We start from the raw sequence: 19,991 nt of genomic DNA on the forward strand, positions 1-19,991 counted from the left end.
TTTTTGGGTAAAATGACTGATGTCAATACAAAGTAGAATTGATGGTGCAAAAAATAAGCCATCATATGGATTTTTAGATGCAAAATTGAAAGAATTATGATTTTTTTTAAAGGTAAGGAGGAAAAAACTAAAGTGCAAAAATGGAAAAACCCTGAGTCCATATAAAGAAATTATAGAGTTCTGTAAACCCAGAGATGTTCCTCTAATTATAATGTGAAAATTTACAGAGAAAACATGTTTGTTTTCTGACTTCAGAAAAGGATCTGCCAGTAACCAAACTTTTCATATGACCTTTATAAAAAAAAAAACAATGGTCCACTTTAGTTATCCCTTTTTTCACCAAAAGGAAAAGTTTTTACTTTTTAAAAACCTACAATGTGTAAGTGATCCCACAATAGTTAACATGGAATATTGGGGGGCATTTATCATTGTGTTTCAAGCTTTTTTTGTGTGTTGAATTGTTGCAGCGCTACACCTCTGGCTTTTTTTTTTGGGACCTTTGGGCTTACACTTGCGTACAGACCAGCTGTTAAATTCATTACCACTGCATAAGAGTAACCTTATCAACTGAGACTTTTCAAAAATTTGGCACAAAAAACACCCATAAGTCGCAAAAATAGACCAGCCAAGACTTATCTTAACTTTTTATTGTATAGAAAGAGTAACATTTCTGAAAATGTGTACCTTCACAACATTTATCAAATGCCCTGTAACCATTTAATAAATTGAGTGCTCCCACACATTACAAACATTTAAAAAAAAGGTGGAAAAAAAAAGCTTCACTTACACCTACATAATTATTAATGCCAGCTATTACCCTTTAGTAAGAAAAGCTATTTGCATTTTCTCCAAGCTTTCTTAAGTCGTGTTTGCATATTTGCTTTTTTTTTCTTTTGTAAAAACTTTTTTTTAAAGCAATTTCAAAAAGCTACCTTAGTTTAGCCCAAAACTCCTATTTAAAAACTAATTTAAACAGGTCTCACAGCGACCCAGAATAAACCACATTTGTGCCGCTAAATAATAAGCCCTGAAGTTAGACACTGAGAGGCCTTCTGGGCAAGCAAAGACACTCAAGCTTGTTTTCTCCCCCAAATTCATTCATTAAAAAAAATGTATCCAGTCTTTTATACCATTTATTATTTATGTAAGTATGTAAGATCAGGGTCTCATTTATAAAGTAGAGAATTTGGGAAAGAATCACTATTTTTGTTAGAGTGATGCGATATGCCATTAAGATTGGAAGTACATGCCATATTTCAGTCCTGCTCTGGCTGTTAACAATAGCTGTTACCAAGTTGAGGTTAACATAGTCACTGGAACAGGAATATATTTTTACCCCTAATTACTTAAAATTGTAATTTTTATCCAAGATTTTAAGTCCCCCAATTGGCCAGGCCAGGTCAACATACAGAGTAACAAGAAACAATGTAAACAAGTGAATATCCAACCGGAATATACTGCCAAGTGGCTCTATACCACTGATGATATTTCACACTACTATTTGAGGGTTGTTTAGGAATAGGAGAATGTTATCTGCATAGAGTAGTTTTTTGGTAGAAACTCCTTGAGGGTCAAATCGATCAAAAAGACTTGTCGACACCAAAATGTTACTGATAAAAAAGTACAGGTTACGGTTCAAAAAATAAGCAATCATACAGCTCTGTAGATGGAAAAGTAAAATAATAATTGTTTACATTTTTTAAAAGCAGTAAAACATGACAAAAATATGAATTTGGTGGTGCTGTAATTGTTCGGATCTGTACAATAAAGATAACATATTAGTTTTACTGTACTAAACTGATTGTCAAAAGACAAAAATATTTCTTTTAGTCAAAGTCAAAATTCTCTGCTTTCTTGAAAGTTTACAGCTTTTAAGATTTATATTATAGGCTATCCATGTGTAATCAGTGGGGGTCCCAACTTTTCCCTTGTGCTGATCGCAGAGATAAGGGACAGCAAAACAATGTGGTCCTTTTAGGTTATACTCATGTGATTGTGTATGGCTGCTCAACTCATTAAAGAGAACGGAGCTGAGCTGCCATGCCCAAAATGTATGTACAAATTTGCATTACAAATCTGTACCAGAAATGTTTCTCTATTTCCAACCCAATAGCATCTTTGCAGTGTCTAGTTACATTTGCAAGTCGTAGTTTTTTGATGGTTGAACCTTCTGCATGTATAATTGTCACCCAGCCTTTCCACCAGTCAGTCTGATGACCTGTCAAATCTTCACTCTTTTAATTAAATGAAAAATTGCTTATGTCTTGGCAGATGGTTTTGATTTGGCATAAGCCGGCTGTAATTAGTGGTTTTAGTAAGAAAGCTATTCCTTTCCATTGTCATTCCACTATGATTTGTGTCTCTGAGGCTGAAAGGCAAATGCTCTTTGTCCTTTTTTTAATTAGAATTTAGATTTTGTTTTTCTTTTGTTTTTGCTAATAAAAATGTTTTAGCCCTGAGTTTGTGCATTTTTCTGAATGTTTTATTTAATACAATGAGGCAGATGAAATATTTCATTAGTCTTAGTTAGTTTAAATTATCTGCATAAGTTTCTTGGCTTATTTTGACAAATTAAATTAAAGACGTTTTTTTCCTGTGTCAAATAATGACGAAAGAAATTCGCCAAATTTTTATTATTTCAGTTTATTTAAAAGTTGAACTGTAAAAATTGCTCTGGTTCTGGAATAACTAGAAAACTTCCTGACGCATCACATTCACATGTTAAACGTGTAAGAGAACTTTAAAAAGGCAAAAAAAAAAAAAACAAGAATGGTTTTAATTATGAGCAGTTTCCTCTCAAACTTTTTTTTTTTTTGTCTTACAAAACTTTTTTTCTCTTTGTTGATTTCTTTGCAAGTTTCTTATTTCGCATGTTTTTGGAAGAATGGTATAAAACATTTTATAATGGAACATAAAAATGTCAATTCACTGAGAATAACTTTCATGTACACTACTGAAAAGGAAAACTATATGCTTACTTAGATGGTACATATAAACAAAATATTCTTATGTATTGACTTATTCTCTGTTCGGTGGAACTCCTCATTTATTGTATGAAGTAGATTATATTATTAAAACAAAACTGCAGTGTAAATGGTCTTCTAGAGCCTAGGATCTTAAAGCAGTTTTCCAGGATTAGAAAAATTCAGCATCTTTCTTGCAAAAACAGCTCCACTCCTGTCCACAGGTTGTATGTAGGACTGCAGCTCAGTCCCATTCACTTCAAAGAGCTGAGCTGTAAAACCAGACACAACCTGTGGACAGGAGTGATGCTGTTTTTACAAGAAAGATCCTGGATAACCCTTTTTAACCTGTGTTATGTGTATCTCGGTGGTACATGCCATGTCTAGAGCAGTGTTACGTAAAAAGGGGGTTCAACCCAGTAATCTAATGAAAGAAAAACGGGTGCTACTCACAGTGAAATAAATATATAACCATGCACAAGAAACAAGCTAACACTGAATTGTAGAGCACACCACAATGGTATAGAAAATATCAATAGTTTTTATTAGACAAAAAAATAATAAACATGACATACCACAAGATAAGTATGCAGACATATAAAATCAATTAAAAAGCCCACAAAAGAGCTGCAGTGTTACGCTGAGCGCTCCGGGTCCCCGCTCCTCCCCGAAGCGCTCGCAGCGTTCTTTTATTCGCAGCGCTCCGGTCAGACCTGCTGACCGGGTGCATTGTGATATGGCTCCCAGCCGGGATGCGATTCGCGATGCGGGACGCGCCCGCTCGCGATGCGCATCTCGGTCCCCGTACCTGAACCGTTCCCCGTCTGTGTTGTCCCTGTGCGCGCAGCCCCGCTCCTTAGGGCGAGCGCGCGCGCCGGGTCTCTGCAATTTAAAGGGCCAGTGCACCAATGATGGTGCCTGGCCCAATCTCCCTGATTAGTTTCCACCTGTGCACTCCCTATTTATACCTCACTTCCCCTGCACTCCCTGGCCGGATCTTGTTGCCCTTGTGCCAGAGAAAGCCTTTCCTTGAGTGTTCCTAGCCTGTGTTCCAGACCTCCTGCCGTTGCCCCTGACTACGATCCTTGCTGCCTGCCCTGACCTTCTGCTACGTCCGACCTTGCTCTTGCCTTATCCCTTGTACCATGCCTATCTCAGCAGTCAGAGAGGTTGAGCCGTTGCCGGTGGATACGACCTGGTTGCTACTGCCGCTGCAAGACCATCCCGCTTTGCGGCGGGCTCTGGTGAAAACCAGTAGCTACTTAGAACCGGTCCACCGACACGGTCCACGCCAATCCCTCTCTGACACAGAGGATCCACCTCCAGCCTGCCGAACCGTGACATGCAGCACAATCCCGGAGAGAGGCCATGACCCCCCTCCCCTGGGAATGTGACCCTGTCCTAGTAGATGTAAACAATATTATGCCCTACCAGACTGGAAATCATAGATGTAGTGATCAACTAACAACTGTGAGTCTATAAGTTGCTTAATAAAGTGCATGCAAAGGGAATGTGACAAAGTGACTGAAGATATTATATATATATACGGTATATGTACATATATATATATATATATATATATATATATATATAAATCTCAAAGTGACATCCAGTGCAAATTACATCTGAGCATCTTGTTAAACCATATATTTCAGCAAGACAAATTATAAAAGAACTTGGCCTACTTGGATGTGATTTGTTTGAGTATGGTTTATAAATGTTAAGAAACACTTTTCTAGAGGGTTGATCTCCTCTTGAAAAGTCCCAATATCTACAGGGGGGCCATTTATATGGATACACCTTAATAAAATGGGAATGGTCAGTGATATTAACTTCCTACAACCTAAAAAAGAGTCCAAAAGATGGCTCCTCAAAATAAGTAGAAAAGGGGTCTAAAAAGACAGAAGACCAAATATGTAAACCTACAATACGCTACAAAGAGCGTAAACCTTATGATGAAATATAATTAATGTAAAAACATATGTAAATTTTATTAAATACAAAGACATAAATTAAAAATATATGATATAAAATGGGAAAAGAAAATTCATACACAGTCAATATAAATCGATAGATATAAATTGATAAAAATTCATCTCAATTTACAACATGTAATAATTGATGATAATAAAAGCAGGATACAAAATGTATATATAAAGGGAGAGTTGAGTCAGTTAGGTAGAATAAAAAAATGTGTGTATATATATATATATATATATATATATATATATATATATATATATAATATCTATATGTACGTACAGGAGATAGAATTAAGTGTACAAAAGTAACTAAGAATAAAGTGCAAGTGCTAAAAAACTGTAAACACTTCTTACATAGTGAGAAATATCACTCAGTGAATTACTAAGCAAAGTGCAACGTGCTAAGAAAGCAGTGGTATTAAGCAACATAACATGTGATGTGTTAAGTACAAAAACAACAGTGCACAATAGAAGTGACAGATAAAATAGAAGGCAGAGGACATATAGATACCGGACTGGACCCTGCACCTGCTATGAGTCTCCGACGCGTTTCGCCCGCAACCGGGCTTTCTCGATCTGACCTGCTGTGAAGATATGAGATGTGCAGCACCTGAAACTATGGATACTGGAAGCCTGTGCTAGCATTTCTCCTGTGCTATCAGTGTGTGAAGAGTGGGAGAAGAGGGTTGCATTGACAATCCAACACAATGGGCAGCACATTGAACACATTTTATAAGTGGTCAGAAACTTGTAAATAACTCATGAACGAATGAAGTTACGTTAAAACCAAGCACATGATTGTTTTTCTTGTGAAATTCCCAATAAGTTTGATGTGTCACATGACCCTTTTCCTATTGAAAAAACAAAAATTGGATTCAAAATGGCCAACTTCAAAATGGCCGCCATGGTCACCACCCATCTTAAAAAGTTTCCCTCCTCACATATACTAATGTTCCACAAACAGGAAGTTAATATCACCAACCATTCCCATTTTATTAAGGTGTATCTATATAAATGGCCCACCCTGTTTAATATATACATAAGATAAAAAGCAAGAACGTTGCAGAGCTCCTCTAAAAACTTGTAGCACAGCAGAAAACCAGAAAATTGTCCCAACCTGTAGGCAATACATAGACTTAAATGTTTTGCGCTTCACAATTCAAAATGCCACCTTCTGTCAATAAAAATATCTGGATTCTGGTGAATGAAATTTAAAATAAATAATACACCTTAAAGCAACTGGTGCCAACAGGTGTAAATTACTTCTATTAAAAAAATCTTAATCCTTCTAGTACTTATTAGCTGCTGAATACTACAGAGGAAATTATTTCCTTTTTGGAACACAGAGCTCTCTCCTGACATCATGACCACAGTGCTCTCTGCTGACATATCTGTCCATTTTAAGAATCGTCCAGTGTAGAAGGAAATCCCCATAGCAAACATATGCTGCTCTGGACAGTTCCTAAAATGGACAGAGATGTCAGCAGAGAGCACTGTGGTCATGATGTCAGCAGAGAGCTCTGTGTTCCAAAAAAAAAAAAAAAAAAGCATTTCCTCTGTAGTATTCAGCAGCTAATAAGTACTAGAAGAATTAAGATTTTTTTTTTTTTTTAGAAGTAATCTACAAATCTGTTTCACTTTCTGGCACCAGTTGATTTGAAAAAAAATAAATGAATAAAGTTTTCCACCTTAGTACCCTTTAATACTTACTAAAAATGTTTTTACTTACACACTTAATATGTTAATAAGTTTCTAAAAATGATGTTTCACATGGCTAATGGCCACATGATGGCCACATGATGGAATTTCTGCAGCAAGCTTTCTGCTGCAGAAATTCATCCACTGAAAGAATGAGCGTGTTCATTTTTTCAGTGCAATTTGCGTGGAGTGCATTGCTATCTATGGGGACAGCAATATCCTCATGGTCCACTGAATCGCCGAGATATTTTCAGCCAGAGCTACCGTATTTTGAATATAGCCTTACACTACACTTCCGCACATATTGGGTTGCACAATGTTGTAAACATTAGTTACAATCCTGCAAGGCCTAGTACATTAGCAGGAGTTTTGTAGTACCTTTTGTGTCATTTACTTAAGATTGACCTTATTTTTATGTCAACCTGTTGTTTTTCTTTTTAGGGCAAACCGGTGAAGAGAGAGGATATATTTGTTGCTGTGAAAACATGCAAAAAATTTCACAAAGATAGAAGTATGTTTTTTTTATCTGATATAGTACAATATTGGGTAAACTGAGAGAAAACATTTTATCATTGCTAAAGAAAAAAAAATGTAACTTGTCTTTAGGTATTTTGCTTTATCTTTAGAAGAAATGAGTGTGAGAATGAAAGTGTAGATAATAGTACAAACAAGAATGCTGCACAGTCATATATATACATTGAATGATTACTGTATTAAGAACTCTGGCTCGAGTGTTCGGGTAATGGGTTGGTCCAGCTTTTTCATGTGCGATCATGGCTTGCAGATGTCTGGAAAGAGACCCACCCGCAAACATTCTCCATACTCTACTTGGCCCATGCCTGCTGCAGCAGCTCTGTTAGTTGGTGCACATTTTTCGAAACCGTGGAATACCCTTACATTGCTTTCCGAGTAAAATAGGTGTCCTAAAGAATTCTGGTATCCAATGCCATAGCATTCCCACAAAAATAATGATAATCCTCCATATAGTCTGCTATATATGCAATGCAGTTGCTGCATTTGTCCCTATTTGCTCTTAAATGTAACCAAAACAATTTTGCACCCAGCTGCTTTGCTGCCATGTTCATAAGGCCTCGTTCACATAGCCGTCAGACTCTTTAGCAATCCAGCCAGAAGTGCACCTGCTATTTTTCCTCTGCTAAATTCCTGTAAAATTACCGTATCATCGACAGACCTGATACTGGCTGTTTGCATCCTACCCATTTTAGGGTCCGATCGGCTCCAAAAAAAATAAAAAATAAAAAAGAGCCAATCGGACCCTTAATGGGTCAGATGCGAACGACAATGTGAAAGAGGCCTAAGACATAGTAGAAGGTCTTTTTTTTTTTTTAGGAAAAACTGAATGATGGCCTTATTTGAAGATATTTGTCTTTGGAAGTAATGGCCGCACCGGTCAATGGATATTTATGTACATTTTTGTAAATATTCCTCATGACTTTGTTGACCAGCATTGCAATGATTTCAAAATAAGACGTTTGGGGGGGAAAAGAGCTGCAGTTCATGGAAGTGCAAATGATTAACTGTCTGTGGGCTGTCCAAAAGATAAGAGTAGCACATGTACTTGGAAAAATATGAAATAATATTATGTAATATTTTGAAACTTTTTGTGTGCAGAGTTACAAGAATTCATGTCTGAGAAAAATATGAAAAACTTTTTACTAGTATAACAACACACTCATGTTTCTCAGAATTTGTTGATATTTAAAAATTTCTAGCAGTTTAATTATTATGGTTTTTTATTATGAGAATATTTAAATGGGTGTATTTCTGGTTGCTGGCAACCACCATAAGGCTAAGTTCACACATCAAAATTTCTGCATGAAAATTCTGCATGAATTTATAGCCAATACACTTTACTGGGATCCCACTGTCCCATTCACACAACAGAATCTCTGCTGCAGAATTTCCGCTGCAGGAATTCTATTGAAGTGAATGGGCTATAAATTCATGCTGAATTTTTATGCAGGATTCCTTGTAATAAGCTACTATATTCCCTCTAGAGGTGGCAGAATTTTATCAATTAACCTTATATCTATGAGGGTGTTTAAAAACTTTGCATCAGAAAGATAAGGCGGCAGTACACTTTAGCTGTATTATAGAATCCAACAGGACAGAATTTTGGACCTAAAAGCATGATGATAAAATATGTTGAAGGGAGGCAGCATGATGATTACTATACTGTGATCAAGTTAATAAATTGCCCATATGTTTTTAATATTTTTGTATGTATACAGCAAGAAGTATTTTTTATTGTTAAATTGTTACTGTAATTTATATAAACGTTTAAGGTGTTGAACAGCCTTTTCAAAAGTTTAGATCAATGAGAGAGGATCTTGGTGCTAAGACTCCCCCAAAATGTTAGATTCAGCTGAATAAAGCAATAAGCAGTGTGCCTCACACCCTGGCTTGGAATCAGCACATCTTATGGTCGATGAGCTCCATTGACATTAATTGAGCCCATCTGCAGTCAGTTGAATTGAGATCTGTCTTGACTGATCTTGAACTTTTGACATGTTGCATATACTTGTCAAAAGTTTAATTAAATGACAGCAATGCTTTACTAGGTAATAATTTTACTTAATAATTTCACTCTTCTAATAAATGAAATCACTGTGTGGGTAGAATGCTTAATTAATTGCTAAATTGGGGGGGGGGGGGGGGGGTTCTCCTGTGCTTTTATTTTTTTGCTTCTAGTTTTGAAGGAGTTTTTCAAAGTTGTGCACAAAATGTTTTACTACTAATGTTAACTTTTTTTGTAGTACCTGTTGTCAAGCAGACTTGGGAAAAGAATGCTGTGCATCTTGAATATTACAGTGATTACGCTGATCCCACAATCCCTACAATAGATTTAGGAATTCCAAATGTTGAAAGAGGTAAGATTGCATGTCTTTACTCCCCAATACTGTATGAAAAAATTATTCTTACATTTCATGAAAAAGTGTAAAAATTTATTCTTTGTTATAGAAAGTGTTTTCATGAGATTTCAAGTGTTAATATCTGTTTCTTAGCTACAAAATCTGGGGTTTCTATATTACTGTATATCTCTGAAAATCCACACCACATCATATTAATCACCATTTATATGATAAATAGTTATTAATGGGAGTGGCACAGTATTAATGAAGGTGGCACAGTGATCAGCTTACAGCCTTGGATCTTCTCTCCTCCCCAGCAATTTGGTTTTATTGTCAGGGAAGCATTATCTAATTACAGTGGGAAGAAAAAGTTTTTAGTAAGCCAACAATTGTGCAAGTTCTCCCACTTAAAAAGATGAGAGGCCTGTAATTTTCATCATAGGTATGTCTCAACTATGAGAGACATAATGAGAAAAAAAAATCCATTAAATCACACTGTCTGATTTTTAAAGAATTTATTTGCAAATTATGGTGGAAAATAAGCAAAAGTTCATCTCAATACTTTGTTATATACCCTTTGTTGGCAATGACGTTTCATCTTTCATCTTCAGCCACGTTTCATCTTTCACTCAAAAACTCACGATACATGGCACCATTCATTCTTTACTTTACTCGGATCAGTCGTCCTGGTCCCTTAGCAGAAAAACAGCCCCAAAGCATGATGTTTCCACCCCCATGCTTCACAGTAGGTATGGTGTTCTTTGGATGCAACTCAGCATTCTTTCTCCTCCAAATACGATGAGTTGAGTTTTTACCAACAAGTTCTACTTTGACATTCTCCCAATCCTCTTCTGGATCATCCAAATGCTCTCTAGCAAACTTCAGATGGGCCCGGACATGTACTGGCTTAAGCAGGGGGACACGTGATGAATTGAGTCCCTGGCAGCGTAGTGTGTTACTTATGGTAACCTTTGTTACTTTGGTCCCAGCTCTCTGCAGGTCATTCACTAGGTTCCCCGTGTGGTTCTAGGATTTTTGCTCACCATTCTTGTGATCATTTTAACACCACTGGGTGCGATCTTGCGTGGAGCCCCAGATCGAGGGAGATTATCAGTGGTCTTTTATGTCTTCCATTTTCTAATAATTGCTCCCACAGAAGAAGTTACAGGTCTGTGAGAACCAGAAATCTTGTTTGTAGGTCACCAAATACTTATTTTCCACCATAATTTGCATATAAATTCTTAAAAAATCAGACAATGTGATTTCATGATTTTTTTTTCTCATTATGTCTCTCATAGTTGAGGTATACCTATGAGGAAAATTACCGGCCTCTCTCATCTTTTTAAGTGGGAGAACTTGCACAATTGATGGCTGACTAAATACTTTTTTTTTCCCCACTGTATATATACTGTAAGACTATAATGATATTTTATATGATGCATGAAAACACCAGATCAGTCAGAGTAGCTGCTGCTCTATAGTCTGGTACATAACAGGGAGGCCTTGAGTAAAGATGAGCAAGCCAAATCCGGCAAACCCGGAATTGACCCGAACTTTTGGATTTTCCGGCTCGGCAAACACTCAGGTTTTTACCAGTTTGGCGTGCACGAAAAACAAGAAAGCATTTTTTTGGCAGGCAGAAGAAGCAGGGCAGACAGGGGGAGGTCAGATGAAGTAGGGAAAGCAGCAGATCACATGATAACCCAGGTCTATCATGTGATTTGCGGCTTACTGTGTCAATCAAGCACAAAGGCCAATAAGACACAGCCAGGGACACAGATCAAAAGGCACTGATGTCACCCACAATGTTAAGAGTGCTCGGAACTTCTGGAGAGAGGAGACAGAGAGAGGGAGATAACCAGACATAGGGACAGTTAGTGTTTAGAAAGATAGAGATACAGATTAGACAGAGAGAGAAAGATAGATTGATACAGATTAGAAAGAGAGACCTTGTGTGTGTGTGAACAGGAGTCATTCCCCATACAAGAAACCTAATACAGCAGATAAGGGGACATGCTTCTCACAACCTCTGAAGGACTCATCTTGTGCTACCACAAATCCAAAACCTTTTTCGAGACTCATACCTGCAAATACCTGAATTGAATAGTGTACCTCAACCAGCTACAGTTGCCAGGGATCTGTATCTAGCCTGTAGTTCTGATGCATTTCATATATTTCCGCAAACAGTCAGTATGCATTGTACAGTAATCTCTGCCAGTCAAAACACTTGAAGTGATACATATCTAGCCTGTAGTGTTCAAACAAATCTGTTGCATTTCATATTGTTCCACAAACACCATCAATACTTATTGTGCCGTCATCTCTGGCATGCAAAAGCATGTTCCCCTCTCACATATCTGGCCTGTTAACACAGTTTTGTTGAATTTCATATTTTTCTGCAAACACACATTAAATCTTTCTAGTTTTGTACATGCAAACACGCATTATACTAAAAAGCCTGTGCATTCCAGACACATTAGGCTTCTAAAGCAACTGTATTTTTTAAATTTTGGTTTTATTAAACTTGCCTTTTACGTACATGTTGTAAGATATTCAGTTCAAAGGATTGAAACTTAAAGTTGACAAGTGGGTTGGTTAAAAATCACCCAAAAAAGATAAAGTGATCCTTAAAAAAAAAAAGTCTGCTAAAGGAATTGTCCGTCCTATAGGGTCTGATTCTACATCTCTCTCTTTGCGGATGTCGTGCGGGGGAGCAAGGAGGCCATGATGACACATCAGAAATGCTAACTAAGAGGAGTGGTGGGGGTGATGAAGAGGAGGTTAAAGAGGAGGATGTCAGCGGGCCTGGATCTGAAGGCTTGAAAAAAAAAAGCCTTGGAATAAAAAGCCTTGAAAAAAAAAACATTCTAGAACAGGGGCACAGTCACGTGTTGATGTACCTAGCTATTTACAGAGAAAAAATTAGGCACATGCAGGGTCCAAATTTAGGAATTAGGCCTCTTCATCTGCACCTCAAGTATCACAAAGCTGGAGTAGAAGTATACCTATTCCACCAATGCCTGCTCTCTGCAGGCTACAGATAACTCTACCTCACCACTGTCTGCTGTATGCTGGCTACTACTAGTAACACCAATCCACCATCACCCTGCTTTCAGCAGGCCTACATGTACACAACCCATCATCCACTAGAAAAGGGATACTTTTTGGAAAGCTTGGAAAAATCCATGCCAGAAATTTTCAAAAATTTGCTCAACTCTACACCCAACTGTCTAGCAGCCAGGCCTCTTCCATAGGCAGCAAATTTGGGATTTGCCTCATCTGTGTCGTGCCCTCCTTCTAATCAATCCTGTCAGTTATCCATTGGGGAATCCATGCCCTCAGGCAACAGTATTCTCCCAGTCACCCTGTTGTAGTGCGCCTCAACTCCTACCTGGCCAAGTTGTTAGTGGCACAGGCCCTCCCATACCATCTTGTGGACTCCGTGGCCTTAAAGGGGTACTCTGCCCTAGAAATCTTATCCCGTATCCAAAGGATAGGGATAAGATGTCTGAATGTGAGGGTCCCATTGCTGGGGACCCCCTAAATCTCTTACAGCACCCAGAGTCATCACTGCATGGAGCGAAGTTTGCTCCGTGCGCGATGATTCATGATACAGGGGCCGGGGTATCATGACGTTGCGGCCCTGCCCCCTCGTAACATCACGCTCTGCCCCTTAATGCAAGCCTATGGGAGGGGGCGTGGCGGCATCACAAGGGGGCGGATCCGTGATATCACAATACTCCAGTCCCTGTATCGTGAGTCATCACGCACAGTGCAAACTTATCTCCATGCAATGACTCTGGGTGCTGCAGGAGAGAGGGGTCCCAAGCAACGGGACCCCCGCGATCAGACATCTTATTTGGATATGGGATAAGATGTCTAGGGCGGAGTACCCCTTTAAGGCAACTAATGGAGTGTTCCCCACCAATATTGCACATACCAAGTCGCCATTATTTTGCTGAGACAGCCGTACCATGCATGCCATGGTTGATACGTGGAGTAACACTAACGGCCAGGGGCCGTGGTGGAAAAATAGCTTTGCTCCATTTCTGTTGCCTCAGTGGGATTTCCCAGCCAGGCGTGGGCCGCCTGACTGGGGCAAAATTCTAATTTATTACATTTGCTTTTGCAACCACCCTGCGGCCAGCCAATGCTGCTGGCCAAAATGAGTACCTAGTAACCATATTTTGCTGAGACAGCCGTACCCCGCATGCTGATATGTGGAGTTGTACTTAAAGCCAGGGGCAATATATATCTGTAGGTAGAGACAGGTAGTACAGGTGAGACTGATGACAACGATACTTACCTCTCATTCTGTGCTGTCGTTCTCCGGCTATCCTTTTCGGTATCTTCAGCTCTGGGCCCAACTTGGAGAATAGGTGGAGCTTAGTGATGTCACCACTGCTGTTTGTTAGCAGCAGGACCCGGCAGAGAACCACAGCAGTGACATTACTAAACTCCGCCCATGCTCCAAGTCGGGCCCAGAGAGGAAGATATCGAAGAGGATAGCCTGAGAACCACAGCGCGGAACGGGACCAGGTAAGTATCATTGGCATCAGTGTCATCTGCACTACCTATGTGTACTAACAGGTTAATGCAGGTGACACTGATGACAGATTTCCTTTACTCTGGTGGAATTTTTTTTTTTTTTTTAAATCAACTGGTGTCAGAAAGTTAACACCCACAGTGCTCTCTGCTGACACCTCTGTCCATTTTAGGAACTTTCCAGAGCAGCATAAGTTTGCTATGGGGATTTTCTACTGCTCTGGACAGTTCCTGACATGGACAGAGGTGTCAGCAGAGAGCACTTTGGTCGTGATAGAAAAGAAATCCATAATGAAAAGAATTTTCTCTGTAGTATACAGCAGTTAATAAGTACTGGAATGATTAAGATTTTTAAATAGAAGTAATTTACAAATCTGTTTTAACTTTCTGGCTTCAGTTGATTTAAAAAAATAATATGTTTTCCACCGGAGTACCTCTTCAATCAGATAAGTTGGAACATGCTAAAATCCCTACGAGAAATTCTTGGTTTTTGCATTAGTAAATCTGGGCCAGTAAGTGTTAACATTTTTTTTTTAAATTAAATCTTTCTTGTGCACTCTATTAATTTTGTTTATGAAAAATAAATAAGTATAATCTTAAAATATATGAATATATTGTTACCTTTCCTGTGCGTCTGGAACTCACAGTGCAGTATTCAATTAAATTATTTTATTATATTTCTGTACACATTATTACAATTCCAGCATTTATCATAGTTACGTGTAATGCAATTTTTAGGTAAGCATTGTTTCTGCTTCATTAGTTCTAGTATCAGTAGTGATCGGAGTTGGTGTTTTGTTGACATAGTTACTTACTAAGACTTATGTTGTCCTCTTTACTTATATTATTGTACCAATGATTTCAGGCATAAACCTTTTATAGAATAAAGTGATATTCCCACTGCTCTGAGTGTGTAAGGGTGCGTTCACACGTCCGTCTGTCCCCGTTTTTTTTTCCCCCGTTTAGGTTCTGTTGTTGCTGCTTGTAAACAGATTACAAACGGTTGTAAAATAATCCCATGGGAGAAAAGATGATGCATGCAGTATTTTTTCTCCCATTAAAAAAACTGAAGAAAAAACGGATACAGTAAATTGAACACTGAAGTCTATGAAAAACGGATGAGCCTTTAATGTCATCCGTTTGCATCTGTTTTTTTCAGTCCGTTTTTTGATCCATTTTTACTTCTGAGCATGCTCAGAACAAAAAAAAATTTTGGGGGGGGGGGGGGTTAACTGAACAATAACGGATACAAATGGATAACATCCGTTTGCATCCGTTATTGTCTGTTTTATTTTTTTTTAAGTCAGTTTAAAAAAAAAAAATTACTGGAGAAGAAGGGGACAGGTCTAGACAGCCGTGTGAACGCAGCCTAACAAGTAGAACATACAATTACCGTACAATGCATTTCCTTTCTGTGCCTGAATTAATTATTATTTTTGTCTCCAAGCTGCGTTGTATTTCACTTGTGATATTGATTACATTTATTTCTTTTAAGTCAAATGTAGTTTCCTTTTACAATATATTTCTGAAGTTGTAGTAAACCTAAGCATGCATTAAAACGGCAGGGTATTAAATTAAATTGGTTATCTCATGACAGGTGTTGATAGTATGTTGCAAGTGATGGAATGATACACATTTCACTAGTTGAATGTAAAAAAATTACAGCATTTAGCAAAACTCTGTCAGAAGATATATATGCCTTGTGTCTATTTGTGGCCACCCAGTAGTTGTAATGTAGATTGCAGGCTGTTAAGGGTTTTACTAATGTGTCACAATCTGGTATCACAAGAAATTGGTATCTTTAACTGAAAAGGTAAGGTTAGACTTTCTTTATTTTGTCAATATCCGATTAGTGGGAGTCTGTGATGCCTGTCAATCACTAAGTGGCAGATGACTTTCTTTTTGGCTGCAAGCAGAGCCAATTGGAGATAAAGTAGCAATTGTAAGCTGTGTGGACCGGCGGAAAATAGAAAGAAAGCCATACATACCTACACCCAATCCCCCACAGCTCATGTTTTGGCCCACAATCACTGGCTGAGATGGGAAACTGCTTCTTCAAGTGAAATTATTGGTTCCGTACCAAGTACAAGTCCCAGAAGCCGGAAAGAGACCGAGGGGTCAAAGATCGAGGGGACCAAAATTTGAGCTTTGTGTGTGTGTGTGTGTGTGTGTGGAGGGGGGGGGGGGTCATTAGATAAGTATGCCTTTATTTATCTATTCTTCCCCTGCCTAGCCTTTTTTTTCTATATAAAATGGTGGCTTACCCCTTTGAGACAAGCATGCAAAGTGCCAGTCTTCGTAAATACCCCCCAGTGAAGTTCTCACCACGTAACTAAATGCTACTGAAGCTTGTATGACAGATTACATTAGAAACAAAGAGAAAGCATGGATTGGGCACCAAGATCTGGGTGTAATGCAGCTATTTAATGGTCTTTCAGATAATGCGGGACATTCTGCTGGGAGAGTAGGTTGAGATGTGTTTCCATTACTGTCTAGTTGTAGATATTCATGTGGCTGCTGCACTGAGCCACACTTCAAAATAGAGATGCAATAAAAATGCACTTATATCCTGCATTATGGTAAGATGGATGATAACAATCTTCGGTAGTTTTATCACCTGCAGCTCGCTCTACCCCACTCCACTCTTACACACAATTACCGAATAAAATTTTGACTGATTTTATTGATTTAAACTGTGTTCACATTAGCATCATGCCTTCCTTTCACAGTAGATCCATGACTGCTATAACTGATCTCTTTTCAAACAGATTCTTGCTAATTTTGATCCCACTGATGTATTATGGGTGTGTCTGACTTCTGATATTTTTTACACAAGGTATAACTCTACAGACTTTGCTGTTCTTTGCTGTACATGGTCTTTTGGCTGAAAGGGAAATCAAACAGTAATATGAACATAGAGTTTTTATATTAATGAAAATCGATATATATGATGCCTTTATCACCACTGTTGTGTTTGTTGCATTTTATCTGTAACATATTCAAAAATTTAGTTATTTGTAATGCAGTTTTATTTGTATTACCACTATCTTTTTGTATTTTTAGGACACTGCGGAAAAACCTTTGCAATTTTGGAACGGTTTCTGAAATCAAATCTTTTACATGTACGGTGGCTGGTAGTAGTGGACGATGATACACTTATCAGGTATGTTTTATAGAATAAACCGGTATTTAGCCCCTTTAAGGAGAACACTTTAGATGCTTCATGCTACCCTAACTAAGAGCGAGATATGACTGCAAAAGAAAAGCTGAGCCCTGTGATATACAAATTAAACTATTTAAGTTCATGACCGGACTCTTAGGCTAGGTTCACACTATGGAAGTTTTGAGCATAATTCCCCTTACATATTATCATGTTTGGAAATTCCAGTGCAGCAGAGTCTCATTGCTGTTTTATGCCATTCACAATGCACACTATGGAATTTCAGTGGCAGAACGTCCTGCCCATTCATTTGGCGGAATCCAAGCAGAATACATTGCCTTCTATGAGGATGGCAATATCTGCATGGTCCTAGCCCCAACTGAGTCAGGACAGATCTCTCTCGGAATCACTGGCCAGAATTTTTCTGGCCTTAGATTGCACAGTAGGAACCTAGCCCTAGGAGAGACAGCAAGAGCTTACCTCTCCCCCACACACATAGTGATTGACAGCTTTTTATGTTCACAAACGGATAGAGGAAAGGTATTTGAACCAGCAGCTGCACTGCTGCCATGCCTGTGATTTCCCTTCTTGCAAGCCTCCCTGGCATTCTGTGTTCTACTAAGCTTTCCCTGGTCCTCACCATTTTCCTGTTCCCTGACTTTGACCTTTGTTGGCTAATTTGGACCTTATGATACTCTCCCAGTTTCACCCCTGCCTATTTATTATTTTCTCTGGTTCTGACTTAGTACTGCATTCCCCTCTTGGTTTTGACACCTTTGCTTGTTTCCCTGTTTACCCCTTGCCTCTGATTTTGTCCACTCTTTGCCAATGTGTTGATGACCTGGCTTGTCTGATGTCCCTGACAGCCAGAGCACTCAGGCTAGTGTTGGGACTGTTGGCTATTTGGGGGTCGCCTTTTTGGGAGGATCCTCCAAGTAGGTAGGTTAGGGCAAGCACAAGTCTACACTGATCCTTACCCCAGAGTCATAGAATTGTTCTGTGCAGCATGATAACTTGTTTGGATACGATAAGACAATGGAAAATTATAGATAACATGATGATAAATGGTGATAAATGGCAGAATTATTACTCTTAAGGATCCTTCCATATAGGCAGACCTATGCTCAATACAAGTGCCCATCTAGCAGCTCGGTTCTATTTAATAAGCCTTTTACTCGACTTACTAAATGTGCAGCCATGGTCTCACAAATGATTGTTTATGTGGCTCTTCACTTGCATCATTGTCAGCCGCAAGTCCCTTGTTTACACATGGTGCGTGACTGACTAATAGTGATCTTTAGGCCAGCAGCATCCCAGCAATCAGCCAACAAGCGTGATTGTTCATTTGTCAGCTGATTGTTGGGTTTTTGACCTCTTAAGGACAAAAGGCGTGCAGGTGCTTAAAGAGGTATTCCTGGAAAATCCTTTTTTTTTTTTTTTTTTTTTTTTTTTTTTTTAGATCAACTGGCTCCAGAAAGTTAAACAGATTTGTAAATTACTTCTATTCAAAAATCTTAATCTTTACAATAATTATCAGCTGCTGAAGTTGAGTTGTTCTTATCTGTCTGGAAACAGTGCTCTCCTGACATCTCTGCTGGTCTCAGGAACTGCACAGAGCAGAATAGGTTTGCTATGGGAATTTGCTTCTACTCTGGACAGCTCCCGAGACACGTGTCATCAGAGAGCACTTAGACAGAAAAGAACAACTCAACTTCAGCAGCTCAGAAGTACTGAAAGGATTAATATTTTTTAATAGAAGTAATTTACAAATCTGTTTAACTTTATGGAGCCAGCTAAGCCAGTTTTTTCCTGGATAACCCTTTTAAGGACCAAGTTTGTACTTGTACGCCCTGGTCCCATTACCAGGGTATGAAGCATGTTCACGAGCTGAGCATGCTTCATACCCAGTGGGTCCTAGTTGCTATCAGTCGCCAGGACCCACGGTTAATGCCGGGCACCGGCCCGATGGGCATTAACCCTTTAGACACCGCCATCTAAGTAGATTGCGACGTCTAAGTGCAGGGGTTAACATGCCAGTTAGCTCAGCGGAGCTGATCGGGACATCCGCAAAGAATTTGTGTGTCCCAATCAGAGTGGACATTGGGAGGGCCCTTACCTGCCTCAATACTGAGCCAAAGCTTGCATGGTATAGCCCCCTATGGGGACTAAAAGAAAAGAAAACAAAGTAAAAAGTATTTAAAAAAAAAAAAAAAAAATTAAAGGGGTACTCCAGTGGCTCCATAAAGTTAAACAGATTTGTAAATTCTATTAAAAAATCTTAATCCTTCCAGTACTTATCAGCTGCTGTATACAACAGGGGAAGTTGTGCTGGCTATTTTTCTTTTTGTTTTTGCTGTGCAATTTAGGGGGAGTGGCACCCTCTGTAGCCGTGCACCCCTTCCCTTTTCCATAGGAGGTATTTTAAATTGATAGTGGATCCCGCATGTCACCTAGTCAGAGGCCATATGCCCAGCAGAGGTGAGTGAAATGAGTGTTAGGGTCCCATCCGAAATGAGGCCACCTCCACGTGGTGGATGGGGTACACGTTTTGATCAAAAAAGTGCGCTAAGAGCCTCCATTTTTTCACTAAGAGTGCTGCTGCAACTTTCTTTTTTGTATACTACAGGGGAAGTTGAGTTGTTATTTCCAGTTGGACCACAGTGCTTTCTGCTGACTGTCCAAAGCAGAAGCAAATCTCCACTTGAAACCTCTCCTGCTCTGGACAGTACCTGACCTGGACAGTGGTGTCAGCAGAGAGCACTGTGGTCAT

The 19,991-nt window shown here is 38.9% G+C and overlaps 1 protein-coding gene across 2 annotated transcripts in view; it reads left to right on the forward strand.

The window, feature by feature from the left end:
- The window catches only part of B3GLCT (beta 3-glucosyltransferase), a 540,453-nt gene that overhangs the window by 494,952 nt on the left and 25,510 nt on the right, over positions 1-19,991 (forward strand). For both annotated transcript variants that reach the window (XM_056561870.1, XM_056561871.1), the window contains 3 exons: positions 7,085-7,154; positions 9,421-9,534; positions 17,125-17,224. In XM_056561870.1, coding sequence (XP_056417845.1) covers positions 7,085-7,154; positions 9,421-9,534; positions 17,125-17,224 — 284 coding nt within the window. The remainder of the gene's footprint in view (positions 1-7,084; positions 7,155-9,420; positions 9,535-17,124; positions 17,225-19,991) is intronic.

This window comes from Hyla sarda, chromosome 2, assembly GCF_029499605.1.
Source record: "Hyla sarda isolate aHylSar1 chromosome 2, aHylSar1.hap1, whole genome shotgun sequence".
Taxonomy (NCBI): Eukaryota; Metazoa; Chordata; class Amphibia; order Anura; family Hylidae; genus Hyla; species Hyla sarda.